Raw genomic sequence first — 24,841 nt, 5'->3', positions numbered from 1 at the left:
CTCTGCAGTTGCATCAACACCTCAGCTCCACTTCAGATAATCAGGCATTAGATTGTCATAGGAGTACAAACTTACTGTAAATTGTGGGCGTGAGGGATCTAGATTGTGGCCTTTTCCCTCCCCCTCCCCCATCCATGGAAAAATTGTCTTCCACTAAACTGGTTCCTGGTGCCAAAAAGTTTGGAGATCACTGTCTAAAGTCCAAATATTCTACCACATCCATAACCTGTTTTTCTGCTTCTCTTCTTCACAGGGAGGGAACCAGTAGACACAGTGAGGAGGCAGTAAAATCCTCAATCCAGTTGGTTTCATTTATGAGGGAGCTAGTACCATAGCTGCTCACTGGTATGCTTCTTTCTGACAAGCAATTCTGTGCTGTAATCATCCAGTCTGCCATCTCACCATCTGTCTCCTCCTGCATTCCATTTATTCTCCTCTGATTTCCCCCAATCTCACATTTATTCTACGAGTCACATTAACCCAGCTTTTAGCCATATGTTTCCAAAGGGACAATATAGTGTTTAGGTGAAGGAGAACAGCATAATTTAATAACAGACAACTTCTCATGGAAGCAGAAAATTCCCAAGCAACCAGGATAATTGCCAGGATTACCCCCCTCATTTTTGACTGATCCTTTAATTCTTTTCATTATTCTTTCCTAAACTCATTTTATGTGTGGAACCTATGAAATACTGGCAGATTATCGCGATTTATAAACTGCCTGCTTTGGAAATGTTTCCTGGCATTCAAATGCAAGTGATTCTAAGGTCTTTGTAATGCTAAATATGATTTCCAATTTGCTCCAATACTCCCATCTGGTCTGTCTGAGAATCATTTACATGTGTTGGGTACCCATGAGATATCTCCTGGGTAAGTGCTAATATTCTAACTTGTTAATAGCAGCTCTTCATCTTTAGAATCTTTGCTGTTTATAATTAATACTTGCTTCACCATGTCCCTTGGCTAATCAATATTGATTAGAAAAATCAAAGTGCAGCTGAATCTAGTATGATCTTTATTTATTTATTTTTAATTAAATTGCTCCTCTTTAGGAACTTGCTAACATGCTGTATCTAGCATGTCGAATTACAAGGAAATATGCAAATGAACTAATTTAGCGGTTAAATTATTTCCATTTCAAAGCCAAAATGAATGTTTCTGTGAATCCTATGTTGGTTGAGGATGAGACGTCTTACATAGTAATAGTAATGAGCATTTTAACTGCTAGCTGGAATTGTCTGATGATCCACTCATGCTTTTAACTAAGATTTGCCAATGGAAAGTTATGCATAGTGGGTATAAAGTGGACAAGGAGAAACTGTTTTCCCTTCCTCAAAATGTTAAATCAGATGTTACTCAATATAACTGAATATTGGAAGAATCAGAACAAATAAAAGGATTTTTTTACATGATGCATAATTCAATTTTGGAATCTGAAAATAATGTATTATTAGCAATAAAAGACAATTTTGTTGAGTATCTAATGTAAAATACTTTATTTGAATGTTAGAGGTTCAGAAAGTATCCAAGTATTTGTGACTATTCATTCCTTCATAAATAGATTAGAGAATTTGCTCATTTAGTTCTTCTCCCTCTCCTCCAAGGTCCATTTATTTGCCTGTTATTATGAATCCCTCATTGGTCATTTCAAAGTGGGCTGCCAAATAAGTGGAAGCTCAAATGAGAATCTGAATGAATGAATTCTATGGATTTGACATCATTGAATGACTGTCCACCAGGAAGAACTTTACAAATTCTTCCTTGGAGCTGTCTTGTAGGGGAGGTGGGCGGCACAATTTCATTTTAATAAAATAAATAAATTTACAAATATTAAAACATTTGAATGAAGCTGATACCTGGTCAGGATTCTGAGAGTTTTCCACGAACATGGCAAATGTGGAGGAACAACATATTAATGTGGAGTTGCTTACCATGAGATATTGGTTTCATCCAGATAATATAATCTGACTATTTGTGACTTTTGGAGTGACTGCTAAGATGAAAACATGAAAGGCCTCTGTTTTAGGCCAATTACTGTGATTTGGTAACATACAACAAAGTTGTATACTTAGGTTGGACACGATGAATGAATGTATTTAAATTGATTTATTACTCATCTACTATTTACTGTGAATGTTTTAATGATTTCTATGGTTGTGAACCATCAGGAATCTGTCTGAATTACACAGGTAGTCCTCAACTTACAACCACAATTGAGCACAAAATTTATGTTGCCAAGCAGAACAGTTAAGGCAGTTTTGTCCCATTTTACGACCTTTCTCGTCACAGTTGTTAAGTGAACCGCTGACATTTTACATTAGTTACACAGTTGTTAAGTGAATCTGGCTTCCCCATTGACTTTGCTTGCTGGAAGATCGCAAATATGAGTTTATGAGTTTATGTTAACTCATAAAACATTTTGTATACACGTTTTATAGTTGAGAGGGATCATGTGACTCTGGGACACAGTATAACCATCATAAATTTGAATCGCCAAGCATCTGAATTTTGATCACACGACCACAGGGATGCTGCAACAGTCATAAGGGTGAAAAAATGGTCATAAGTCATTTTTTTCGGTGCTGTTGCAACTTTAGGGGGGTCACTAAACAAACCATTGTAAGTTGAGGGCTATCTGTAATGGTGTATAAAGAAGAAGATATAAGACAAGGAAAGTACTAATAATTAAATAGTATGTTTGTGTGTTAGCGTGGCAAATGTCATATTCTGTTCCTAGTTTCCATTGAATTGAGGCCTCACAGGAATAAACTACACCTAGGATCATCAGAGGTGTGCATTGGCATCAGCTTTCCATCACTTTCCATTTCCACCTTGCCACTTTCCATCGAAATTTAGCTGGTGGGAACAGAGTTTCTTCCAAACTGAGTGAGAGAGCACTGGGGGCTGAAGCTTTTTTCTGAAAATCAATTGGAATACGTTTTATGCTTTCATCTCTCAGCCAGCATCTCACTTTATTTCTAGGGATTTTTCACCTGAAGCCAGACAGCCGCAAATGCCACAAGTCATTCAGAATTTTCCATTGTCTAGCCAGTCCTTTGCCTGACTTGCTGTGCTATATAGACAAACTGATAGTTTTCTAACCACCATAGATCATCCTTGTTTGTAACTGCAAGCTGTGCAACATCCATTACAAGCAATTTCACCTTGTGCTCCCTGTCTGCTCCCGTTTTAATTACAGTTGGTTGGATGAAATATTGCCCAAGCTGCAGAAATCTTTAGCTCATCATTCTGATCTGAGACACTACTTCAGTTTATATAGAATGTAGCCTTCTAAAAGCTACCCAGAGATTAAGACAAGCAGACGTTCTGTTCTAATTCAGATGTTCACACGGGTTCAGCAGTTTCTATAACTTCCATAATGACTTTAAGAGCCATTCAGATGGCAGAGAAACACAACCCAAAGCTTGTGATGGCCCATTTCCAGTGTGTGGAAGGCTGGCTTCTTTTGATAATTTTCAAAAAAATATCAAGTTGCCAGGACACTCTCAGCCAATTTGTTGTTGATTTCCTATAGAGTTGACACTTCCCTAGTCAAATAGTTTAGGATAAATCGTTTGTAGCTCATTTTGCATTCAAGATTAACTAGAAGCAAATTGATCAGATGTCGCTAGACTCTTCCCTCACCATTGCTTCTTCTTCAGTCACATAACTGGAGCCATAATAGGGATATTGTGCTCAACCAAGTATTTCAGCAGTATGTTTCCCACAGATGGGTGAGCTGCTATGGGAAACCACCCATTTATGAGGGCCTCGGGATGAAGTTGGGGAAGATAAAAACCAAATTTATTGATTTGTATCTCATCTGTTTTTATTTTTACAAAAAACCCAAGGCAGCAAACATATCCAACACACCTTCCTCCTCCTATTTTCCCCACAACAATAACCCTATGAGGTGTGGGTGGGTGGGTGGGAGAGAGATTGGACTAAGGTCAACCAGCTCTCTTTCACAGCTAAGGTAGGACTAGAACTCATAGGCTTCCAGTTTTTAGCCTCATGCCTTAACCACTAGACCAAACTTGCTCTCCACTAGAACAAACTAACCAGGTGGCACTAAAGATCACCAGAGTGAAACTTTGGAAGAAACTTTGGAATTCCTCCATGATCTTAAAGCTCTAAAGGTCTTAGCTTTTTTTAAGTGTATTTCTTAGAGCCTTTATAGTTTTTATCATCATAAATCTTTGTAAGTTACCCAAATAATTGTCACAATGTGATTGTCACAACTTCTACAAGCCCTTACTCATTTATGAGCACCATAATAGTTGGGTTGATAGGAAAATCTGAAGATTATGAGACTCACCATCCCAGATCTTCTAGATTTCAGTTTTCAAGTTTATTTGGCACTTTTGAGGTGTTCTTTGAGAATCTGGCTATAAGACAAAGTAATTGATACATTAACTCTTCAATAAAAATATGAAATATAAAAGCCAACCCAATCAAACCACATTGTAGGACAAAAATCTGATTGTTTGGTTGTCTCTGCTCATATATAGTGCAAAAGTTTAGGAAAAAAAAACAGTGCTGTAAAAGGAGCTTTATTTATTGCAATAGAATTATGTATCAGTCACAGTACTTATTGAAATCAAAATTATCTTTAAAAATTTCAAGCCATCAAAAGATTACATAGTAAGGCAGGTTCCTTTTAAAGTTTTAGTCATTTTTCTGCATGTATTTTTCAAACTTACTTGCCAAAAATATTCCTCTTTCATTTGGAGTACTATATTCTAGGAAAGAAAAAAATACATGCAGAAAAATGAATTTTTGAGGTACTTATCATCAGTAGTAATTTTTGAGGACTTATCATCTTACATCTTGACTTTAAAAGTATTTTGGTAAGAGTTTCAGATAAATAACATTTATACTTCTACAACTTATCTTTGGGCAGGAGGAATTAGAATGATCTTGGAATTTGTTCTTTGGAAGAACTGGATTGGAAATAGAGAGATATGGGAGCAATTTATCATATGCACATCACAGGGTTGAAGAATGATAACGATTAAAATGCGAGGACTCCCCAATATATACTGTGTTGACCCCTTAATGGAAAGGCAAGATATAAGTGCAGCAAAAAATTAATTATCAAACATAAGGTAAAAATTTTTTTTGAGGATTTTAGAAACAAAGTCATAATTGACTGTCTGGCTAGCACCACCTTTTAACAAATTTTTATCATAGCTTGCCTCTTTTAAATTTTATATACTGTTTTTATGTATTTAATATTTTATTGTACACTGCCCAGAGTCCCTCTATGAGGGAGATGGATGGTTTTAAAATAAATGAAATATATAAATAAAATAAATAAATAAAAATAAATAATACTGGGGCTATTTCACATAGCATAGTCAACACTGACTTATTGCTACATCAGGTGACAAACCATGATTGAGAAATAAGTGTCTTGATCATGGTATCTCTTTTGTCAGATAAGTATAGAAAAAAGTACAACCGCTAATTATTATAGTTAACTCTATTGTATCACTGGATATTGTTCAAATATGCCTTGATTTTGATATCTTGATATTCAAATCCACATTTCTCTTTGCATTATACAACCATCTATTACTTGCTCCAAATCATTCAAGCTCTTAGCCAACAGTGGAATATTCCCTGCACACAAGAGTACACAAATATTCACATCCCCAACACTTCTCTAATACCACTCCAAACTTTTACATTTATTCACAAAAACATCAAACAATAAAGTGAATATCACACATTTTTGTCTTATACCCTGCTCAGTGTTTAACCATTTGCTAGACATTTCATTTATTGTCACTCATGTTTTATTTCCATTGTACATTATTCTTGATGTGATGGAATGTGGTGAAGAGGTAGATTGCCAGGAGGGTGCATTCTTAGAGGCATAAGAGACATCTTCTCAGTCCAGAAATTGTGATTCCAGTGTGAAAGAAAAAGGATGAAGACAACACCACCCTATTTGTTCACAAAATATATTGTAGGTGCAGATAATAGAGTCTTCAGTCTGGTAAGATTTTGTCTATAGGAATCAAACAAAACGAAGTCAGCTTGGAAGAATTGCCACATGCCATTCTTAGTTTGGGGCATGACACTTACCATATATATTCAGCAACTAAACGTCACCATTTCTTGCTTTCTTTAATTACATTCTTTGCAATTATCCTTTCCTTTTTAGAAATACAATGCAGCCACCATTCAATTAATTAAGGCTGCCAGGCCAACCCCACCCCGCAACAGCCTCTCCATCTAGATCCCAACAGCTTTGAGATAAAATCTTGACTATATTGCTTGATTGACCCAGGCTCAAGAAGTACAACTTGGTAACATCAGCCTACCGATGGACCTGAAACGGTGTTGTCAGACGATCTCATGCAGCAGCTTCATTTAGATGTTAAATAGAAAAACCACAGAGACTGACCATGGAAAAAGAGGAACCGCTGCAGCACTGGGCCCACTGCTCCTAATCCTTGAAGTCAGTCCAGAAAGATACTATAATCATATAGTATAGTACTATAATTTATATAGTATCTATAGATACTATAGTATCCACTATCCAGCACTGTTGAGGTACAAAGATAGCTGTATCGTGTCCATCTCAGCTCCACCAAGACCATCTACAAGTACAATCAATGCAGTATCTTTGTTACAACCAGGCATGAAAGCAGACCAGAAAGGATATAAGGCTTCTTTCAGGACTCTCTGAAACCTGACCACCAGATTAGAGAATGATAAGAAATTGTTTAACATTGCTATAACAATTGATAGCTGAGGAGGGGGGGGGTACACCATTGCTTCTTTCAGAGCCACAGGACAACCCCTCATTCATATTTCTCCTGGCACAAGCTCTGTTACTGAACCATGACACGACAGGAAGTTATTTTACTGGCTAATTCTTCTGGAGATACTGGGCATGTGAAATTCTAGCCTTTTAGGGATTTATTTAAAATGTACCACCACTGTCAGCAGGTAGAGGACTATCTTGAGACATGGTGTCATAAACAGACTATCTCACCCTGTTGTTTTGTTGCACATTCTACTCTGATGCTCATGTTTTATCTGCTAGAAAATAGTTTCTCTAAATACAGGCCTAAGAATCCAATTATAAATAATAAGATGTTTCAGGTTTTGTGAGCACAGAAAGGATGGGTGGGATGAAGTGAGAAGCATGTAATTCCCTTGACCTCTTTCTTGATTTGATTGGCTAACCAGTCTTTTCAATCAGGTTTATATTCTAGAGTCAGAGAAAGAAGCTCTCGTGCCTGTGAAAGCTTTATTTTGTGAAGATTTCTTGAATTGCTCAACAAGTACTGGGAGGAAATTTCCAGACGCTTTGAAGGTAAAATTTATTTCAATATTCTGCATTGGTCAAACTTGGTTTTACGATGATCATATCTTGTCACAGATGGGGTTCTACCTCTTTAAAACCTCTCAGAAACAAGGATATTTCCTTTCTTCTCCTCACTGCAGTAATTGGAAACATGGCACTTCCAGGATTTTATTCTGCACAAGTTAAAAATGTACAGAAACAACCCAGGGATCTATGACAAAGCTGCAGTTAATATGATAATCTTTTAAAAGTTCCAAATAACTCTATTGTTTGCTGCAAAGATTATCATGATTACTGAAATGTGATCCATAAGAAAACTTGCTAGCATTAAAACTGAAGCCCAACAGTATATCAAAGAATTGACAATATTTTTTGGTTCTGCTGTTGGTGAATTTGGGGGTAATTTGGCTTTGTCTGGAAGCCCTCCAAATTGTGAAACATGGCAATTTTGCATGGGAGACTTTCGTTTGGTTAGATTAATCCATTCATATGAAAAACCTTGCACTCATCTGGATCATTGCAACACAACCATGGTATAGGCCTAATTGTTGTTATTATTGCTTCTTAAATTTGCAGCTTGTGAAACTCAAAACATTTTCCCCCTTTTTGCTGCTAGCCTAACAATATCTGATAGACGCTGCTACAAAGCAGGAAAAAAATCCTAGGATGAATATCACATGATTAGGTTGATTTTATCCAAAATATCATTCCTGCATCTTGAAGTCAATTACCTGTGTTAAAATGCCAGAAAAATGAACTAGAATTATTTTTTATAGCATAACTATGGTACAGAGGCAATAAGCTCAGCAGAAGCTGAGACAGTTGTCTGTTGGTGGGGGAAAGAAAGGAGAAATCTCCATGCTTGCTAATAGTAACTGAAAGGAAGTGACTATCAATTATGGAAGGAATTGTGCTGTCACCAAGATAAGCCTTGTGGCAGAAAACCAGGAGTCCATTTAGAAAAGGGACCACCAGTTTCAATAAAGATGCCACATCTCATTTTGTAGTTAAGTCATACACATTATCATTTAAAGAGCTTTTTCTTCCTACGCTGGTGGTAGGATTCAAACTTTTTTACTACCAGTTCTGTGGGTGTGGCTTGGCAGGCATGGCAGGAGAAGGATGCTGTAAAATCTCCATTCCCTCCCCACTCCTGGGGGAAGGATACTGCAAAATCCATATTCCCTTCCCACCCCACTAACCTGCTTTCCAGCTCCTTTCTCCAGTGCAGGGCAACAAAAGAACACCCAGTCGATCAGCTGGGACGCGGGAGGCAGAGAATAGATGGGGGTGGGGCCAGTCAGAGGTGGTATTTGTCGGTTTTCCGAACTACTCAAAATTTCTGCTACCAGTTCTCCAGAACTGGTCAGAACCTGCTGAATACCACCTCTGTCCTACATCAACTCGTTTAATGCCAAATCCTCCTGCCTTCATTAAGCTCCAGAACCATACTTGAAACCATCTTAAAGATATCCTGTATTCCTGTATCATCGTTAAACTAGTGCTTTCCTCCTTACTCCAATACAGATTTTGCTTCAGATAAAATCTGTCAATGATTCTGTTGATGATTCAGTCAGATGATTTTTGTGTGGTTGGATTAGCTCATCATGTACTTTAGCCTAGTGCTGATACAGTAGTCCCAGGCAATTCTGGTCTCAATCGTGGTCGTAAGTCGAGGACTACCTGTAATCCATATGTTGTGATATGTCCTACATCTATTGCCCTACAAAAAGGATATTACCGTATTTGCCGGCGTATAAGACGACCCGGCGTATAAGACGACCCCCACCACCACCGGAAACGCCCTCCAGAAATCCCCGGGCTGCAGCGGCAGGGCAGAGTGCCAGGGTCCGTGGGAAGAGCGGGAAGGCTGCAGCCTCGGGCGGAGCGAGGCGAGCGGGATGAAGCGGAAGCGACGCAGGGGATCCAGGAAGCTGAGGCGCCTTCGCTGCGTCCAACAAGCATCCGAAAGCCGGCAGTGGATATACCGCGTATAAGACGACCCCCCACTTGGAGGCATGTTTTTCGGGGCAAAAAGTCGTCTTATACGCCGGCAAATATGGTATATTATACAATATTAGTACATTAACTTCTGGGCAATACTGCATAAGATAAGGATAGCCTAATTTGCCAGCACTGTGGTTGTGGAGGGCAGTGATTGCCTGCAGAGCAGCCAATGTTATGCTGGTCTAGTTTTCTACCATCTTAAGGACTGGTGGATAACATTTGGTACTCAGCTTTGAGGAAGAAATCATTAAGAAGGGTTAGGGTTAGGGTTAGGGTTAGGGTTAGGGTTAGGGTTAGGGTTAGGGTTAGGGTTAGGGTTAGGGTTAGGGTTAAGGTTAGGGTTAGGGTTAGGGTTGGGGTTAGGGTTAGGGTTATCCGATTTCTGACTCCCTGGTTTTCCACATATGTTTTCATTACTGTATTTTTATATATCTAACTTATCTGTATTTTGTCTTGTTATATATTTACGTTATGTTATTGATAAGGTCTTATGACTATTCAATTAAATAAACAATACAATACATTAAGAAGGCCATTTTGGACTAGTGGTTAAGGCACCGGGCTAGAGACCTGAGTTCAAGTGCTATCTTTGCCATGAAAGCCAACTGGGTGACTTTAGGCCAGTCACTTTCTCTCTCAGCCCAAGTCAGGGTTAAGCAGTGGTGGGATTCAAATTTTTTACTACCAGTTCTGTGGGCGTGGCTTGTGGGCATGGCTTCCCACTCCGGGGGAAGGATACTGTAAAATCCCCATTCCCTCCCCACTCCTGGGGGAAGGTTACTGCAAAATCCCCATTCCCTCCCCATCTCACTAATCTGCTTTCCAGCTCTGTTCTCCTGTGCAGGGCAACAAAAGAAGACCTACCCAATCAGCTGGAACTCGGGAGGCAGAGAATAGATGGGGGTGGGCCAGTCAGAGGTGGTAATTGCCGGTTCTCCTAACTACTCAATGTTTTTGCTACTGGTTCTCCAGAACTGGTCAGAACCTGCTGCATACCACCTCTGGGATTAAGGACGGCATACAAATAAATAAAAATTAAGTTCAAAGGTGCACCCTAAGAAATAGCTTTGTACAATACAGATCCATGGCTGTGATTACACCAAGGTCAACTGGTAGCTGTGTGGTCGCATAGCCCTGCGTGATTTGATTTCCCTTCTCTGCCAGCTCCTATCACTTTCTGGCAGTGAGTCAAGGAGACCTTGGAAGCCTCTCCCCAAAGGCCTGGTGTGTTTGCATCAGTGTTGGAAGGAAGCATGCCCAAAGCAGGCCTGTCCTGGTTTAATTGTTTTTTTCCCCTTAAGGTCATGCCAACCATTTTATAACCAAGTTGAGATGACAACAAAAGACAAATCTTCCTCTGTAGAGGGCCTGCACTAAATACTAAATACTTGTCCTCCACTAAATACCTAAAACATTTTTGATGAACATCGGAAATGCACTAACTGAGCTACCCTGAACTTGCCATTCACATTAATTCTTAATGTGATAGAATTATTAATGCAGTTAAGAATTTTAATGTGGAAGAATAGTTGATGGGACAAATTTGTCTTCCATCTTTCTGTCAAACTAGCAGTAAGGATGGGAAAAATAATAATAGGATGTTTGTATATTGGTGATTTTACTGTTTCATTAAATATTGTCCTTTTTTTTTTTTTTTTTACTCCTTCCAGGATTTCATCACCCTCTACTGTTCCTTCTAGTCCCCTTTTATGGGCCACATCCCAATTATGAAACAATGGACATTTGTGTTATGCCTTTTAGGAGCATGTTCTGCTTTGCCGGTAATTCTTACAACTTTATCTCAAACTGTTACTTATAGCCAATAAAGTTAAAATGAACCCGTTTCTTAATAAAAACAGAAATAATGAATATTATGTGGTCACCTGTTTTGTGTTAGATTGTGTTTCTCAGCCTAGACAACTTTAAAAATTCCCTAGTCAGGATGCTGGTTGGGGAATTCTGAGAGTTAAAGTCAACATATCTTAAAATTGCCATGATTGAAAAATACTGTGCTAGATCTTTTTTTTTTTTAATCAAATCTAGTAATCTCCAGACATAGTTCCTAAATCCCAGCTTTGGGTTCTTTTTCATATCAAAATTACAGTATATTACCATGGTTCTATACGGCAGTGGTTTCTGCTCCTTTGTGCTTCTAGCATTAATTATGGTTTCTGTATTTCCTGTAATGAGGACTTTTGAACAACCATTGTACTTTAGAATAGTTTCCTTGAAATTTTCATCAATTGTTTTCAATAGGTAAACAAGTCCTCATTTTCTAAATCTGCCTTACCTTTCTAATTGTTTTAATTAAAGATCCACTAAGAAGGCTGAAGAAACTCTGATCTAAAATATTTCATCCCAGTCATGGAAACCTGAAGTCCTATACTTTAAAAATCCAGAGTTCATCTTGATGTTCAGTAATTTAAACCGAGCCAGTGGGTTGGTTGCCAGTTTTCCCTCTTTGGGCCCCATAAATTACTCTAGATTGCTGAAATATGACAGCAATTTCCTCTAATAACAGAGGAGGAGGAAGAATAACAAAGAAGAAATCATATTCAATGTCATACCTCAATCCTCCAATGAAATCATCATGTCACCACCCCAGCCCACCCCAGCAGTTCTCAGTAATATTATTCATATTCTTTGAAACAGTGTCACCTCTGGTCACATAAATTATTCTTAATCTTGCATATCTATAGATACTGCCTCATCATGCTGGGATTCCTGGAATGGGTAGTATAAGCCTTGAGGTATGTATTTGTGTGTTTATGGGTCTCTATCTGTGTCTGTGTATGCATGTGTTGTGAATCAATAAAAGTGAATAACCTAAATGCAAATTAGGGGTTGAAAACCTGCACACTTGATTGGTCCTTATACAACAACTTGGGATTGGGCCAGAACCAGTCCCTGATTGGTCACTTTTGGGACTGTCCTTATTGGTCAGTAGTTGGAACCTGTTGTACATTTTCATTGGTTAATAAGGCAGCAGCTAACCCTATAAAAGGGTTACTGCTGCCCATAGCATTGCTCTGTTCCATTCTGATTCCTGTATTATTAAAGAGTTGAAGTCACTGGTCAGATGTCTGGTCTCCTTATTCTCCAAACATAACAGCATGTATGTATATAAGTATGTGTGTAATCTCCAAAGATTTACACACACACACTCAAAACGTGTTTCTAAATTATTTTGTTTAAATGTTTCTATACCATTGACTAAGAATGAGTTAGTATAGTGCTTCAGGCACCTGGTTCCAAACCAAGAAGCTGCAAGTTCTAATCCTTTCTGGGTGACCTTGCACCCGTCCCTCTCTTTTAGCCCAAGGAGGCATGCAAGAGTAAACCCAGGGGTAGGCTGCCGGGGGCTCACAGGGGTTCAGGAGAGCCCCTAGCTAAGATTCTGTGCAGTTCAGAGAACCCCCAAATCCCACTCCTGGCTGGCCCTGCCCAACTTGCCCCTCCCCTCCACGTGGCCCATTTTGGATGCAGGTAAGTGCAGGGCTCACGTGGAGGCTCGGGGAGGGTGAAAAACGGGCCTCCTGGAAGTTCAGGAAGGCCAGAAATGAGCCCATTTCCGGCTTGCGGAGAGCCTTCAGAGCCTGGGGAAGGTGTTTTTGTCCTCCCAGAGGCTCAAGCAAAGCCTCTGGAGCTCGGGGAGGCCAAAAACAACCCCCCGCCATGGTTCAGGAAGCCACTAGGCCACACCTACAATGGCCATGCCCACCCAGCAACTGGGCAGAGAACCCTTTGCTAAAATTTTTGAAGCCCACCCCTGGGTAAACCCCTTCTGAAAATGTTGTCTAGAACAGTTGCCCCCAACTCTTGGGGTACCAGCGACCGGTTCCATGAAGAGAGGTTTTTCCATGGACTGGAGGAGTGGAAGGAAGGGAGGGAGGGAAGGCCACCAGTGAAATGAAAAAAAAAAAAAAAGAACAGATTTAGAGGATAAAGGGCAGGCAACCCGGCACCCAGCAGCCCAGGACCAAAAAGCTGTGGAGGGCAAACAGCCAATGATCAAGGAGAAGAGATATTTGCCTGCAGTGAAATGAAACATGACAGGCAAACTAGGCAGAGCTATTTTTGCTCAGGCATGGTGGAAAATATTACTTTCAATGCCTAGTAGTGTAGTGGAGAATGTCTTCACAGTTGGTTGGGGGCAGTTGAGGACAATGCCACAAATTCTTGCCCTAGAGAAATGGTTAAGGGGCCTTTATTTGCACTAGGACAATTTAGTTGTACATGTCCACCTTTGTTTTCTCAGAAGTAAACAATTTGGCAGTAATTTTCACATAGAAGGACAGATTGCATATGAACAACTCTGCTCCCTCAACACCCACCTTTTGAGTTAGTTTTTGTCCAACAGCTGAAAGAGTTTTTCCTTCCTCTTTTATACATGTAAAGGTAGGGGCACCCATACAAATGAGTTGGCATTAGATTCAGGACAGACAAAAGAAAATGCTTCTTCACACAGTCCATAATTAACCCCCTGTGACTGCAAAGAACTAAGATGCCTTGTAAAAAGGAGATGGGATGAATGTAATAGAATTTGTGTAGATGGGATTGTGATCAAACACGGCTGTTTCAGAGGCAATACAATTCTGAATACAAGCTGCATTAGCTGGAGGGTGAGTGGAGGCTATTGTTTTTAACTACTTTTTGTGAGCGCCTTGAAAAGACGTGTAAACATCACAAAATAGAAAATACTGATTACAATAACATTGAAGATTTTAAATATTGCTTTACAGGGAATGAGACAGCTGGGTGGACCAAGTATACCAAAGGTACTCCCACAGGTAATCACAGTTATGCCACATATCCTCTTTTCAGAAAAATATATTAATGGTTTTGAGAATAAGCTGGTGGTGCTGTTGCAGACTTTTTCTATTTATTGACTTACATCCAAAGCAAGGAACCTTTGACTTTAGAAAGAATTGGAATTGATTAACTGTACTGAAATGATCACTGATTAGGGAATGAGGACCAAACCTCACAAAATCTTTAAAAAGATTATGGGTAAACTTAGTCTTAACCAAGTTTACAATCAAACCAAATATTTATTTTGTTTATTGAGAAGCATGAAATTGTTTCAATGTACAATTATTTTAATCAGGTTCAATAAGACATACTTCTTTAATAAACAAGTTACAGATTAGGTTCTCAAGAAATCCTACCATGTTCCCTATGACTTAATCCCAAGTAAATCTTTATGGGAGTTCAGTGACTAATAAATTTAAAATAATAACAATAAAGTGTGGATAAGTCCGAATTATCCTATTGTTTTCTTAGATATTCAGCTCAGTTTAATACTCTGTGTTCAATAGAAAGTACTTCTGGACTCAATGACTCTTACTGTCCAGCAACTGTGTGCTGTAGTTTGATTTTAATCATAATCTAACTCTGTCACGCTTCATTTATTTATATAGTAATCCTGAAGACACTCTGGAAATTTATGTTATTGTGTCAAATATCCTGTAGTGATCTTCTAGGGTGTTTGTTAAACTGACTATATAATATTGATTGAAAGGGTTCCAAGCTGAATTCATTTGTTTCCTTATTGAGGCTTGTGTGTTGTCAAAAGGCAGAATGATTAATAAATAGGTATGTAGTGCCTCTTCCTTCTCTTTGGCCCTTTTTATCTAGCTAAATTTATGGATCTATTATCAAAGAAAGGAATTTGGTATCCATATATACATAAAGGAATCAAGTGGAAAACCCATTACAGCAACTATCTATTATTATGAATTAATTCTGATTGGTAATATTGGCTTGAATTTAACTCCTGTTCAAACTTGTTAGCCTCTGAATTATAGCTTCAGAATAAATGTATTTAATCGCACCATTTTTAGTATGGCCAGACATACAGCTACGCTGATCCATTTAATTCAATGTGGATGCACAATTTCCTACCATCACATTCATCATTTTACTTGATACGGCAAAGACCTCAACATGAAACCCAACAGGTAAGCAATTTAAGATATTATATCCCAGAAACATTACAGTATTAAAACAGAACTCTTCTTTTTTTGCTTTCTAGATATTTTTCCCTGGACTGTTTTTTTTTTTTTTCTGAATATTCTTGGATTCCAACTTTAAGAATTCCATATCGCCCATTATGGTCCTCCATGGAACTATAATTCCCTGGATCTTCCATGAAGATTCTCAGTCAATCTAAGTCATGGTTGTCCCAAAGGTGCTTTTTTCAAAAGGCAACTGGACTTTGTTTTTCCATGAAGATGTTTTGCTTCACACCCAGTTTCAATTGAAGAAGTTTCTTGGATGAGAAGCAATACATGTTCAAGGAAACACAAAGTCCAGTTGCCTTTGGAAAAAGCATCTTTGGAAATTTCCTGGATTTTCAGCAGCATGACCTCTTTCTTATCTTCTGCATGCAATAGGTGACATCAGTCTCAGTCCAGTCCCCCCAGAATGGATGTATGCCATGGCTAATCACAAAACTTCCATTTACTAAAATGCTAAGAGGCATTGAATCTACTCCTTTTCCCAAATGCTTTCTATCACTCCTATCAGTATATCTTTATCCTGGGGTTGTGGTTCACCTTTACACGAAGCATAGAATTGCAGTTCCCTTCTTATTTAATGTCTAGAAAAAGCTTTGAAATCATACTTAACAGGAGCCATTTTTCAAAATTGTGTATGGAGGGTCTCATTCATCCAGGTCAGGGTTGTCCCAAAGGTGCTTTTATTTTAAAGGCAACTTTCTGATTTTTCTTTAAGACATTTTGCTTCTCATCCAAGAAGCTTCGCTTCTTCAGTTCTGGAAGTTTCTTAGATGTGAAGCACAATGTCTTAAAGAAAAATTAGGAAGTCTAGTTGCCTTTAAAATAAAAGCATCTTTGGGACATTCTTCAAAATTGATGATGTTGACATTTTTCTCTGCAACATGGTGGCTTCCTGTATTAAAAGAATCAATAAAAATATTAGGTGGGACATGGCACTTATTAGGAAACTTTGACGGCCCTGAGAATTGAGAATTCTAATCTGGGAGGCAAACAAATTACTGTATGGAATTTTATAAGCCCAAAATTCATTTGTCAGTTCCATTGTTCATGCAGCCTTTCAGTGTGCCTGAAATGACTCATTCGTGATTTTAACTTTCCTCTTCTGGTTATTCATCTTTTATCACTCCATAGTATGAATACACAATGCCAGTGCACCCTCCTCCATTGCCATCTCAAACACCCACTCTACTCCAACAACCTGGGATACAAGACCAACCTCATTACCATTATACCCATTTCCTTCCTACAAGGCAAGTCCAAATACAACATTATGATATCCAGCCACCATTTCATCCAAAACAGTTGTCTCTATCAGAAGGAAATCAGCCAGACGTTCAGCAGCAGTTATCATTGGACAGACATGCTCAACAGGTCAGTTTGATAAGCAATTGCGATACTTCTAATATGAGTGGGAATTGTCTGCATCTCCAGTGCAGATAGCCCTCGACTTATGACTGCCCATAATTATGGTTGTAAGTCATTGTATAATTCATAAGGCATTACGTAACTAGATCCAAAATTTTGGCATTTTTTGTGGCAGCTGTGAAGCGAATTCATTTTACCCAGTGAGTGGATTTTTTGCTGGAAAATAAATAAATAAATACCAGAAGCTGGCAAAAAAAGTTGAAAATCACAGTCACTTGACCGTAGGACACTAGAAATGGTCTTAAAGGTGATCCAGTTGTCAAGTGCCAAAATGCAATGATGTGCCAATGGAGGGGGGAGGCCATCACCACTTCAAAATTGGATCATAAATAGCTTTTGGGGTGTCTGTTATAAGTTTGATTGGTAACTAAGCAATTAGTTGTAAGTCAAGGACTATCTGTGATCAAATCATTAAGCACTAATCTTTGGCATGGAGGTTATAAAGAATATGAAGGCACAAGATTAATTAAGGCTGAAAGAATAATTTAATTCTGATTGTTCTCACTTTTTTCATGTTACATAGTTTGCAAGGGGGGGGGACAGTCTAAAATGTGTATATATTTTAACGCATGTTTCTTGTTTTAATTTTCCTTTTCCTTTTAACCACATATAATTTTTTTTTTACAAAGAGCCTTTCCTGGTATAATACATTTTGGATTTTTAATTTAATCAATATGTGCCTTTTCCAGAAGACTTTTCGTTAATAAACTTTTTAAAAGAAATGTTGACTGCATTACAGTAAATTAGACACATTTGCAATCAAAGGCAAAGAAAATAGTTGGAAGATGGTATTTACTAAGTAAATTGACTGATGTAGATTCTTTGAATGTAATCTTGCAACAATTCAAATCTACATTATGAACAAATTCCTTCTTAAATAAATGTGGTTCATTTATATATCCGTTTCTGAATTGCTCTGTAAGATACAAATAAACATTTCTTCTAGATTTTAAGCCTCTTCCAAGAATTTAAACACTTATAATACAACACACAATTATATTTAGATTGAAAGCTTTGCTTAGTTTATTCTTTATTTTCTACATGTTGTCAAGTTAATGATATCAAATGTTTTCTTTAATTAACTATAGTTACCAGCTATACAAGACTATTCAGGGACATTGAGCCAAGTAAGTATATTTTAACTATGAGAATTATAACAGAGGCAAACATCTTGACCAAAACAACTACTTAGAAACAGACACAGGAACACACACACACACACACACACACACACACACACATTCAGTGTGCCATATGACGAGTTCTTTAGAATTTTTTTTCTGTGTTAAGGCAGTATGTATTGTAATCCCTCATATATTTTTTTCCATTTAACTTTTTCTTTCTTTTTGTAAAGATCTACCCTGGCTTATTTGGAACCCAACAAAACACAGGCGAACAACCACAGCAACGATCTGTAAGTTGGTTCCCCAACTAAAATCTTATTGTTAATACAGTTGAATTTCCATCATTGGAATTTCATTTCCATCATTAACACACAAATGTAGACATACTTATTTGCAAATTATCTTTTGTCTCAAACATTTCAGTTCTCCGAAATGCAAACATATTTAACAAAGCAACTTTTCCCCAAATATGATTCTTCCCTAGAAAGAACTTGATCCATGAGTTTATTAAATAATTAAGAGTTCCAACATAATCCTGATCAGTGGTGGGATTCAATTTTTTTTACTACCAGTTCTGTGGGTGTGGCTTGGTGGGCGTGGTGTGGCTTGGTGGGCATGGCTAGGTAGGCATGACAGGGGAAGGATACTGTAAAATCTCCATTCCCACCCCACTCCAGGGGGAGGTTACTACCCAGAAGGATACTCCAATTCCCTCCCCACCCCACTAACCTGCTTTCCAGCTCCGTTCTCCTGTGCAGGGCAATCAAAGAAGACCCAGCCGATCAGCTGGGGCTCGGGAGGCAGAGAATAGATGGGGGCGCGACCAGTCAGAGGTGATATTTGCCGGTTCTCCAAACTACTCAAAATTTCCACTACCAGTTCTCCAGAACTGGTCAGAACCTGCTGAATACCACCTCTAAGTTTCCTGGTTCTTATACATTCCTGAAAAAAAATGGCATAATCTTAATAAAGAGAGCCAGTTGGTCAAGTGGTTAAGTCACGAGGCTAGAAACAGGGAGACCATGAATTTCAGTCCCACTTAGTCATTAAAATCGGCTGGGTGACCTTGGTCCAGTCTTTCTCCACCCAACCCACCTCACAGGGTTGTTTTATGGGGACAATCGGTGGAGGGGAGGCATATTAGATATGTTAGCTGCCTTGAATTATTTATAAAAATAATAAAGGCAGAATATAAATGAAAATAAATAGTGAGGTACTTCCTTAAGAATGTTTATGATACCTGTTAAAGCCAGGATGTGGATAAAGATGAATTATTGTTCTGGCTAAAAAGGTATTTTCCTTTCTATTTTTATATAGATTAAAACAAAACAAGCATCTTAAAATCAGTTTAATTCTTTCTTGTCTTTTTTATCTAGATTTATCCCAATTTGCAATACATGTCTTATGTAACAAATAAAGGAGTAAGTACTTAACATTAATCTACCCCAAATGAAAACCTTCAGACTTATCACATTTGGGATAAATAATTGTATTTCTGTGTATTCTGTATAAAATACCACGTGGAAATAGTGGAACCAGTTGATTACAAAAACAGTTCATTAACAGAGGTTTTTGGAATTTCAACATTGTCTTTTTTATTATTGTTCACAATTTTTAATACTTTTATATTTTTACATAATATACTCGTTATTATTGTTTTTTCTGTTAACCACTTTGTTATTGATATAGTTTATAGATGACAAGCTAACTTGTAAGTAGATGTAGTAGTTTAATGGTTTAAAATACTTTTAGCCTGTTTTGCAAGGGGTGACAAACCAACATAGCTGTATTATACTAATTAGCATTCAAGTAGGGAGGATGTTATGTGTGTATGAGTTAGGGTTTTTTTAGGACACTTTTTTGTTAATGTCTTTTTTTTTAAAAAAAAAAATATTTTGGTATTTTGTAGTTTAATCTTCTTTGAATAAAGTAAAAAATTTGAATTAAAAAAATAAAGGAAATAGTGGGAACCAGCAGCATCACAACTGAACTTTGAACACCCAGAATTAGATTTTAGGAATAGATTAATCTCCATTGAAAAAGTGCAATAAATCACATTCCCCATAGGGATGGAAAGGATTATATGAATCTTAAACTTGGCCCACCTCTGTAGTTTCCTTCCCATCTGTTAATCTGCTGTGTGTTCCCATTTATTATTTTGTAGGTCACACTAAAAGTGAGCAAAAAATAAAAAGAAGTGACTTAGTCATAGATCACACTTTCCTCAACTTAGACACAGACTAACATTTATTTACAATAATAATGTTACTATACATCGTTTACAGATGTGTGTTAAGAGAGTTGTCTATGTGCATCCTGAGATACGGAATACTACATGTGCATTTAAATTCCCATAATTTTCTCGCCAACATATCCATTGTTCAGAATTCTGGAAATTAATTCATACATTTAGAAGTTGGTCAGGTTGGGGAAAACTGTAATACATGATCTATACTGTATATTAATATATAAACAAGTTTAAATCCAGATGTTTGAATGGCAAAGGTAATGATTATTATTCAAGTTATTGTGGCCACTGAAAGGCTCACATTTCAGATTTTTAATTTACAGCTTTTAAAATGGAGAACAGTTGAACTTACCACAATACCTGCAGTTTTTTTTCTTCTTCAACAGATAACATAATATTTCAAAAGAAAAGAAAAATGCGTTTAGGAGCATTGATCTTGTTGTTGTTGGTAATACAGGAATGCGCACTATTACATGCAACAAAACAATAGCACCTGAAAAATTAGGACTCTGTTGATATTAGACTGTCATGTTTCATTCCTGATATGTGGTTTGCTTATATACATGTTATTATTTATATAGGCTCCTACCAGATTAGGAATAGTAAGCTCAGAAGAAATGCAGGTAAGTTGTGGACATCATACTCATTTACATATGGGTTAAGAAGGGATAAAAATCGACTTTCTCTTTAAAGATAACCAGTCATACAACCCAAGTTTGAGAAATGGATGTGCAGATCAAGCTTCAAGGGTTTTACCTTAGTAATATAAACGTGAAGTATAATGGAGGGAGGGGAAGATATTATGGCCAAGGATAAATATATAAGTGGGAATAATTCTGAAAAGCAAAGATATAGTCTTTTGCTCCAAAGGGGTGGGAACTTTATACACGCACTTGGAGACCCTTAAGAATGGCCTCTGTCCAGGGGTGGGATTCAATTTTTTTAACAACTGGTTCTGTGGGCATGGCTTAGTTGGTGGGCGTGGCTTGGTGGCATGTTAACTCAATATCACTCACATCGAGGCATGCATCTCCTCTCCTGGCCTCTCACGACTGTGGGGATGCTGCAAGTTGTCAGTGTGAAAAATGGTCAAAAGACACTTTTTGCAGTGCCATTGTAACTTTGAATGGTCACTCCACACAAGCAAAGTACCAGCAAAGGAAGGGGAAAAAAATTCCAGAGAAATTCCTGAGACAGGAAGTCTAGTCCTGCTAAGAATGTAATAAAGGTTAACGGAGAGGCAGTTTCTGTAAGCAACACCAGAATGTTTCCTTCCTGCCTTCCTTACAGGATTAGGCCAGTAATTTCTTCTAACAACCGGTTCTCCAAACTGCTTAGAATGTTAACAACCGGTTCTAGCGAATAGGTGCGAAACTGGTAGAATCCCACCCCTGCCTCTGTCCTTCACCTTCCAAAGATTCTCTGAGGGAAAAAATGGCCCGCATTATTATAAATATGAAATATTTCCATGGACAGCATTGATAAGAAAGCTTGTATAAGACAAGCATTTCCTTGGCATATGTAAGATCAAGTACTGATAAATTTTATTACATTAAACCAATTTCTGAAGAATTTAGCACATGCTCATTTCTTCTAATGAAATTGATGGAATCCAAAGTATTTGTTGCCTTGGGATGGATGGTTGGATGGATGGATGGATAGATGGATGGATGGATATAATAGTCCAGAAGTTTAGAGTTGATTTCTAAGGAAGTGATTTGCAACCTATGAAATTTTTGCAATTCACCTACAAATAAAGCAATAATAAATAAAAGTGATATAAACATAGTTAACATAAAAAGGTCCAGAATGTATTTGTATGCAATTTATCTACCCTCTCAATCCTCATGAACTCTAGGCAGTTTATAGATATTAAAATAGCAATAAAATTATATTTTAAAACTTCAAAACAAAATTATAATGGTTAATATTGAATAAAGAATATACATGTCCATAACACACGCACAGACACACAGACACACACACACAGAGAGAGAGAGAGAGAGAGGGAGGGAGGAGGGAGGGAGGGGGGAGAGAGAGAGAGAGAGAGTAAGTACATAGAATCAGTCTCCAAAAACTTTTTGATAAAAAAAACTCCATCCTTTTATCATCATGAGGATGGGAACTATAGTTGCTTGAGGGAGAAAGTATTCCATAGTAGAGGAAATGACACCGAGAACCTCTAACATTTAAAACTTGTAAGACTCTTGGAGTCACCTTATATAGGAGATGGGTGACATAAAAATATAAACAAACACTGGGATCCTCCTGATAGCTCTTGGAACGTGGGAATGGTTTAGTAGGCGTTCCGTAGCCCAGTGATTCTCAATCTTTGAAAAGTTCCATGAGTAGGCTTCAATTGTCTTCCCCCATTCAAATCCTGAAAGTTTCCAGGCACTGTCAGAGGACTTCTCCTGCATTTTCCATTGGGTTCAGGATGGAGCTGTAGCACTAGATATTGACTATACCTCATTCTGAGCAGATGAATGATTTCTCCCAGCAGTTTCAAGTAGATGTTTCATAGAATAGGGAGAACACTCGCCTCTGAAGCACTCTGTAAATGGGTATCTGACTTCTCCCCTCTCTGTTGTTTATATTCACTACTATATGTTTTTGCCTGATAAAAAGACCCTCAAAGTTTACTGGCGCTGAGCAGCATGATACCTAATGTGGGAATAAGGATTGCACAATTAAGTTTACTTATTCACAGAAACAGCAGGGCTGCATTCATTCATGCAGTTACTTCTCAAGAATTGATTTGATAGGTCTTGGCTGAGCTCCAAATGAATCCAGATTCTGATATTGATTTTTGCTCTCCTTTTTTTTTTTTTTTTGCTCTTTTGACACTTCCACAATTCTTATTCTCAAAATTCTCAATGATCTACTACCATTTTCCTGGTGCTACTACTACTACTACTACTACTAGTAGTAGTAGTAGTAGTAGTGTTCAGTTTCCCCCAAAAAAACCAGCTCTTATCTGATTGATGGCCCAACTTCAAATTCCATCTCAGCCTAGCTATGTCATCTGTCATTTATCCTCTAAGGTTTCAGTGTTAACACAGTATTTATTTTCTGGAACCTTTCCCACTGCATAAAAACAGTTTAGATTTTCATTCCTCAAGTTTGCATTTAGGACAGCTTGCTAAGCCCCAAAGCCAACACTTTCCACTCCCATTACCATCACTCTCCCTATGATTGTCATCTGGATCTTCAGAGGGTTCCTGGCCATTCATGTACCGTCATTGTTTTTTCCAGGATGGAGGATTTGGTGCACCAGCCTATCGAGCAGCAGGCCCCCATGGCTTTCCCATGGATGGCAGATTTGGAAATATGCCACTGAACAGTGGCCAACCAGGAGATTACACAGTCGAAGATGATCAACTGGGCATTACAGAACAGCCTGAAGTTCCCAAAGGAGTTAAACTAGGGCCCAACCCTCCAAACAGAGGGAACAATGTTATCCCTGTAGATATCAACCCAAGGGATGCCTTGCCCAATGCCAATAACAATCTGTTAAACCCTGCTGGACAAAGTAAAGGGCAACCAAATGCACCTCAAGCCACTGCCTTGCCTCCAGCAACTCCTGATAGCTTCATTCCTTTAGAGGAAACTAGCACTGCCATGCGTTTGGATCCTACCATGTTTCCTGACTCCTTTTACTCAACCAGTGCCGGAAATGAGGCTGGTCAGCCACAAGTCAGTCAAAGCAGCTGGCATATGCAAGAGCCTTGAGAATCCTTGAAGAACATGTGCTTGCTTGTGTTCTCTTTAGATATTTCTTGGGCTTGAGATGATCTCTTATTCAATGAGAGCCAAAACCTCCAATGGATGAATCAATGGATGTACTGTAGCTTGTTGCAGGGATACCATAAGCTTTACTTCGGTTTTTTAATATTTCATCTTTAAGAAAGTTTTGGAAGCACCAGGTGATCAATAGTTAAAAACTAATTTTTTTCCCTGTCTGCTTAAGTGATCCATTGCCTGTTTAAGCTCTCTAGCTTTTTTCTGCTTTAGGTCCTTGCCTGACTCATATTTTTATTACAAATTATTTATGAACCCTTTGGCTTTAGATTCCGTTCAAGACTTATAAGCAGGTACACTGATCTGGAGGTTGGCTCTCTTAATTCTAATTAGATGGCTCACAGTATTGCATTCTGTTGCTTAGGCAGCATGAAATAAACTTTAATTTAACCACATTATTGATTCTTGTGGCTTCCTTTTTTTTAAAAAAAAATGACATGAAAGAAGAGTATGCAAAATCTGTTTCCAAACTAATCGGAAGCTGTTTCTTTCTTATTTCCCTTTTCAATAACCTCCATCCTGTACCTCCTTCATGAAATATGTACGTTCAAGTAAAATATATACATTTTTTAAATCTGGGGCATTCATTTGATAGCTAAGTTATGATTCTTTGGAAATTGAACCAGCGACCAACAATGCAACAAAGCAAAAATTGCTTACTCTTAGAAAGGAGGGTTGTAGGTGTGGGAATGGCAACTGGATTTTGTTTTACCTTGAAGACATTTGACTTCTCATCCAGTTCAGTTCAGTTCAGTTCTGAATAGAAAAAGCGTCTTGGATGAGAAGTGAAACATCTTCAAGACAAAACGAAGTCCAGGTGCCTTTTGAAAAAGCATTTTTGGGACAACCATGACCTGGATGACTGAGAGTCTCTATAGGTATTTAGATGTGG

The 24,841-nt window shown here is 38.0% G+C and overlaps 1 protein-coding gene across 2 annotated transcripts; it reads left to right on the top strand.

Annotated features, from left to right (window-relative positions):
* The first annotated feature begins 7,213 nt into the window (after nt 1–7,213).
* Nucleotides 7,214–24,344, top strand: AMBN (ameloblastin). 2 transcript variants are annotated; one of them, XM_026672851.2, is made up of 11 exons: nt 7,217–7,333; nt 11,002–11,112; nt 12,031–12,081; nt 14,074–14,121; nt 15,175–15,291; nt 16,483–16,722; nt 17,865–17,903; nt 18,131–18,190; nt 19,277–19,321; nt 20,730–20,771; nt 23,404–24,344. In XM_026672851.2, exons 2-11 carry the CDS (start codon nt 11,041–11,043, stop codon nt 23,878–23,880), a joined length of 1,191 nt encoding a protein of 396 aa, XP_026528636.1. In that variant the 5' UTR covers nt 7,217–7,333; nt 11,002–11,040; the 3' UTR covers nt 23,881–24,344. The 2 variants fall into 2 exon arrangements, with proteins under 2 accessions (XP_087813607.1, XP_026528636.1); XM_087957481.1 differs by lacking the exon at nt 17,865–17,903 and having other exon boundaries at nt 7,214–7,333.
* The last annotated feature ends 497 nt before the right edge of the window (nt 24,345–24,841 follow it).

The sequence above is a fragment of the Notechis scutatus genome, chromosome 2 (assembly GCF_049901735.1).
Source record: "Notechis scutatus isolate UNSWTSFEM ecotype Mainland chromosome 2, rNotScu1.2, whole genome shotgun sequence".
Taxonomy (NCBI): Eukaryota; Metazoa; Chordata; class Lepidosauria; order Squamata; family Elapidae; genus Notechis; species Notechis scutatus.
This window is presented reverse-complemented; position numbering and strand designations above follow the sequence as displayed.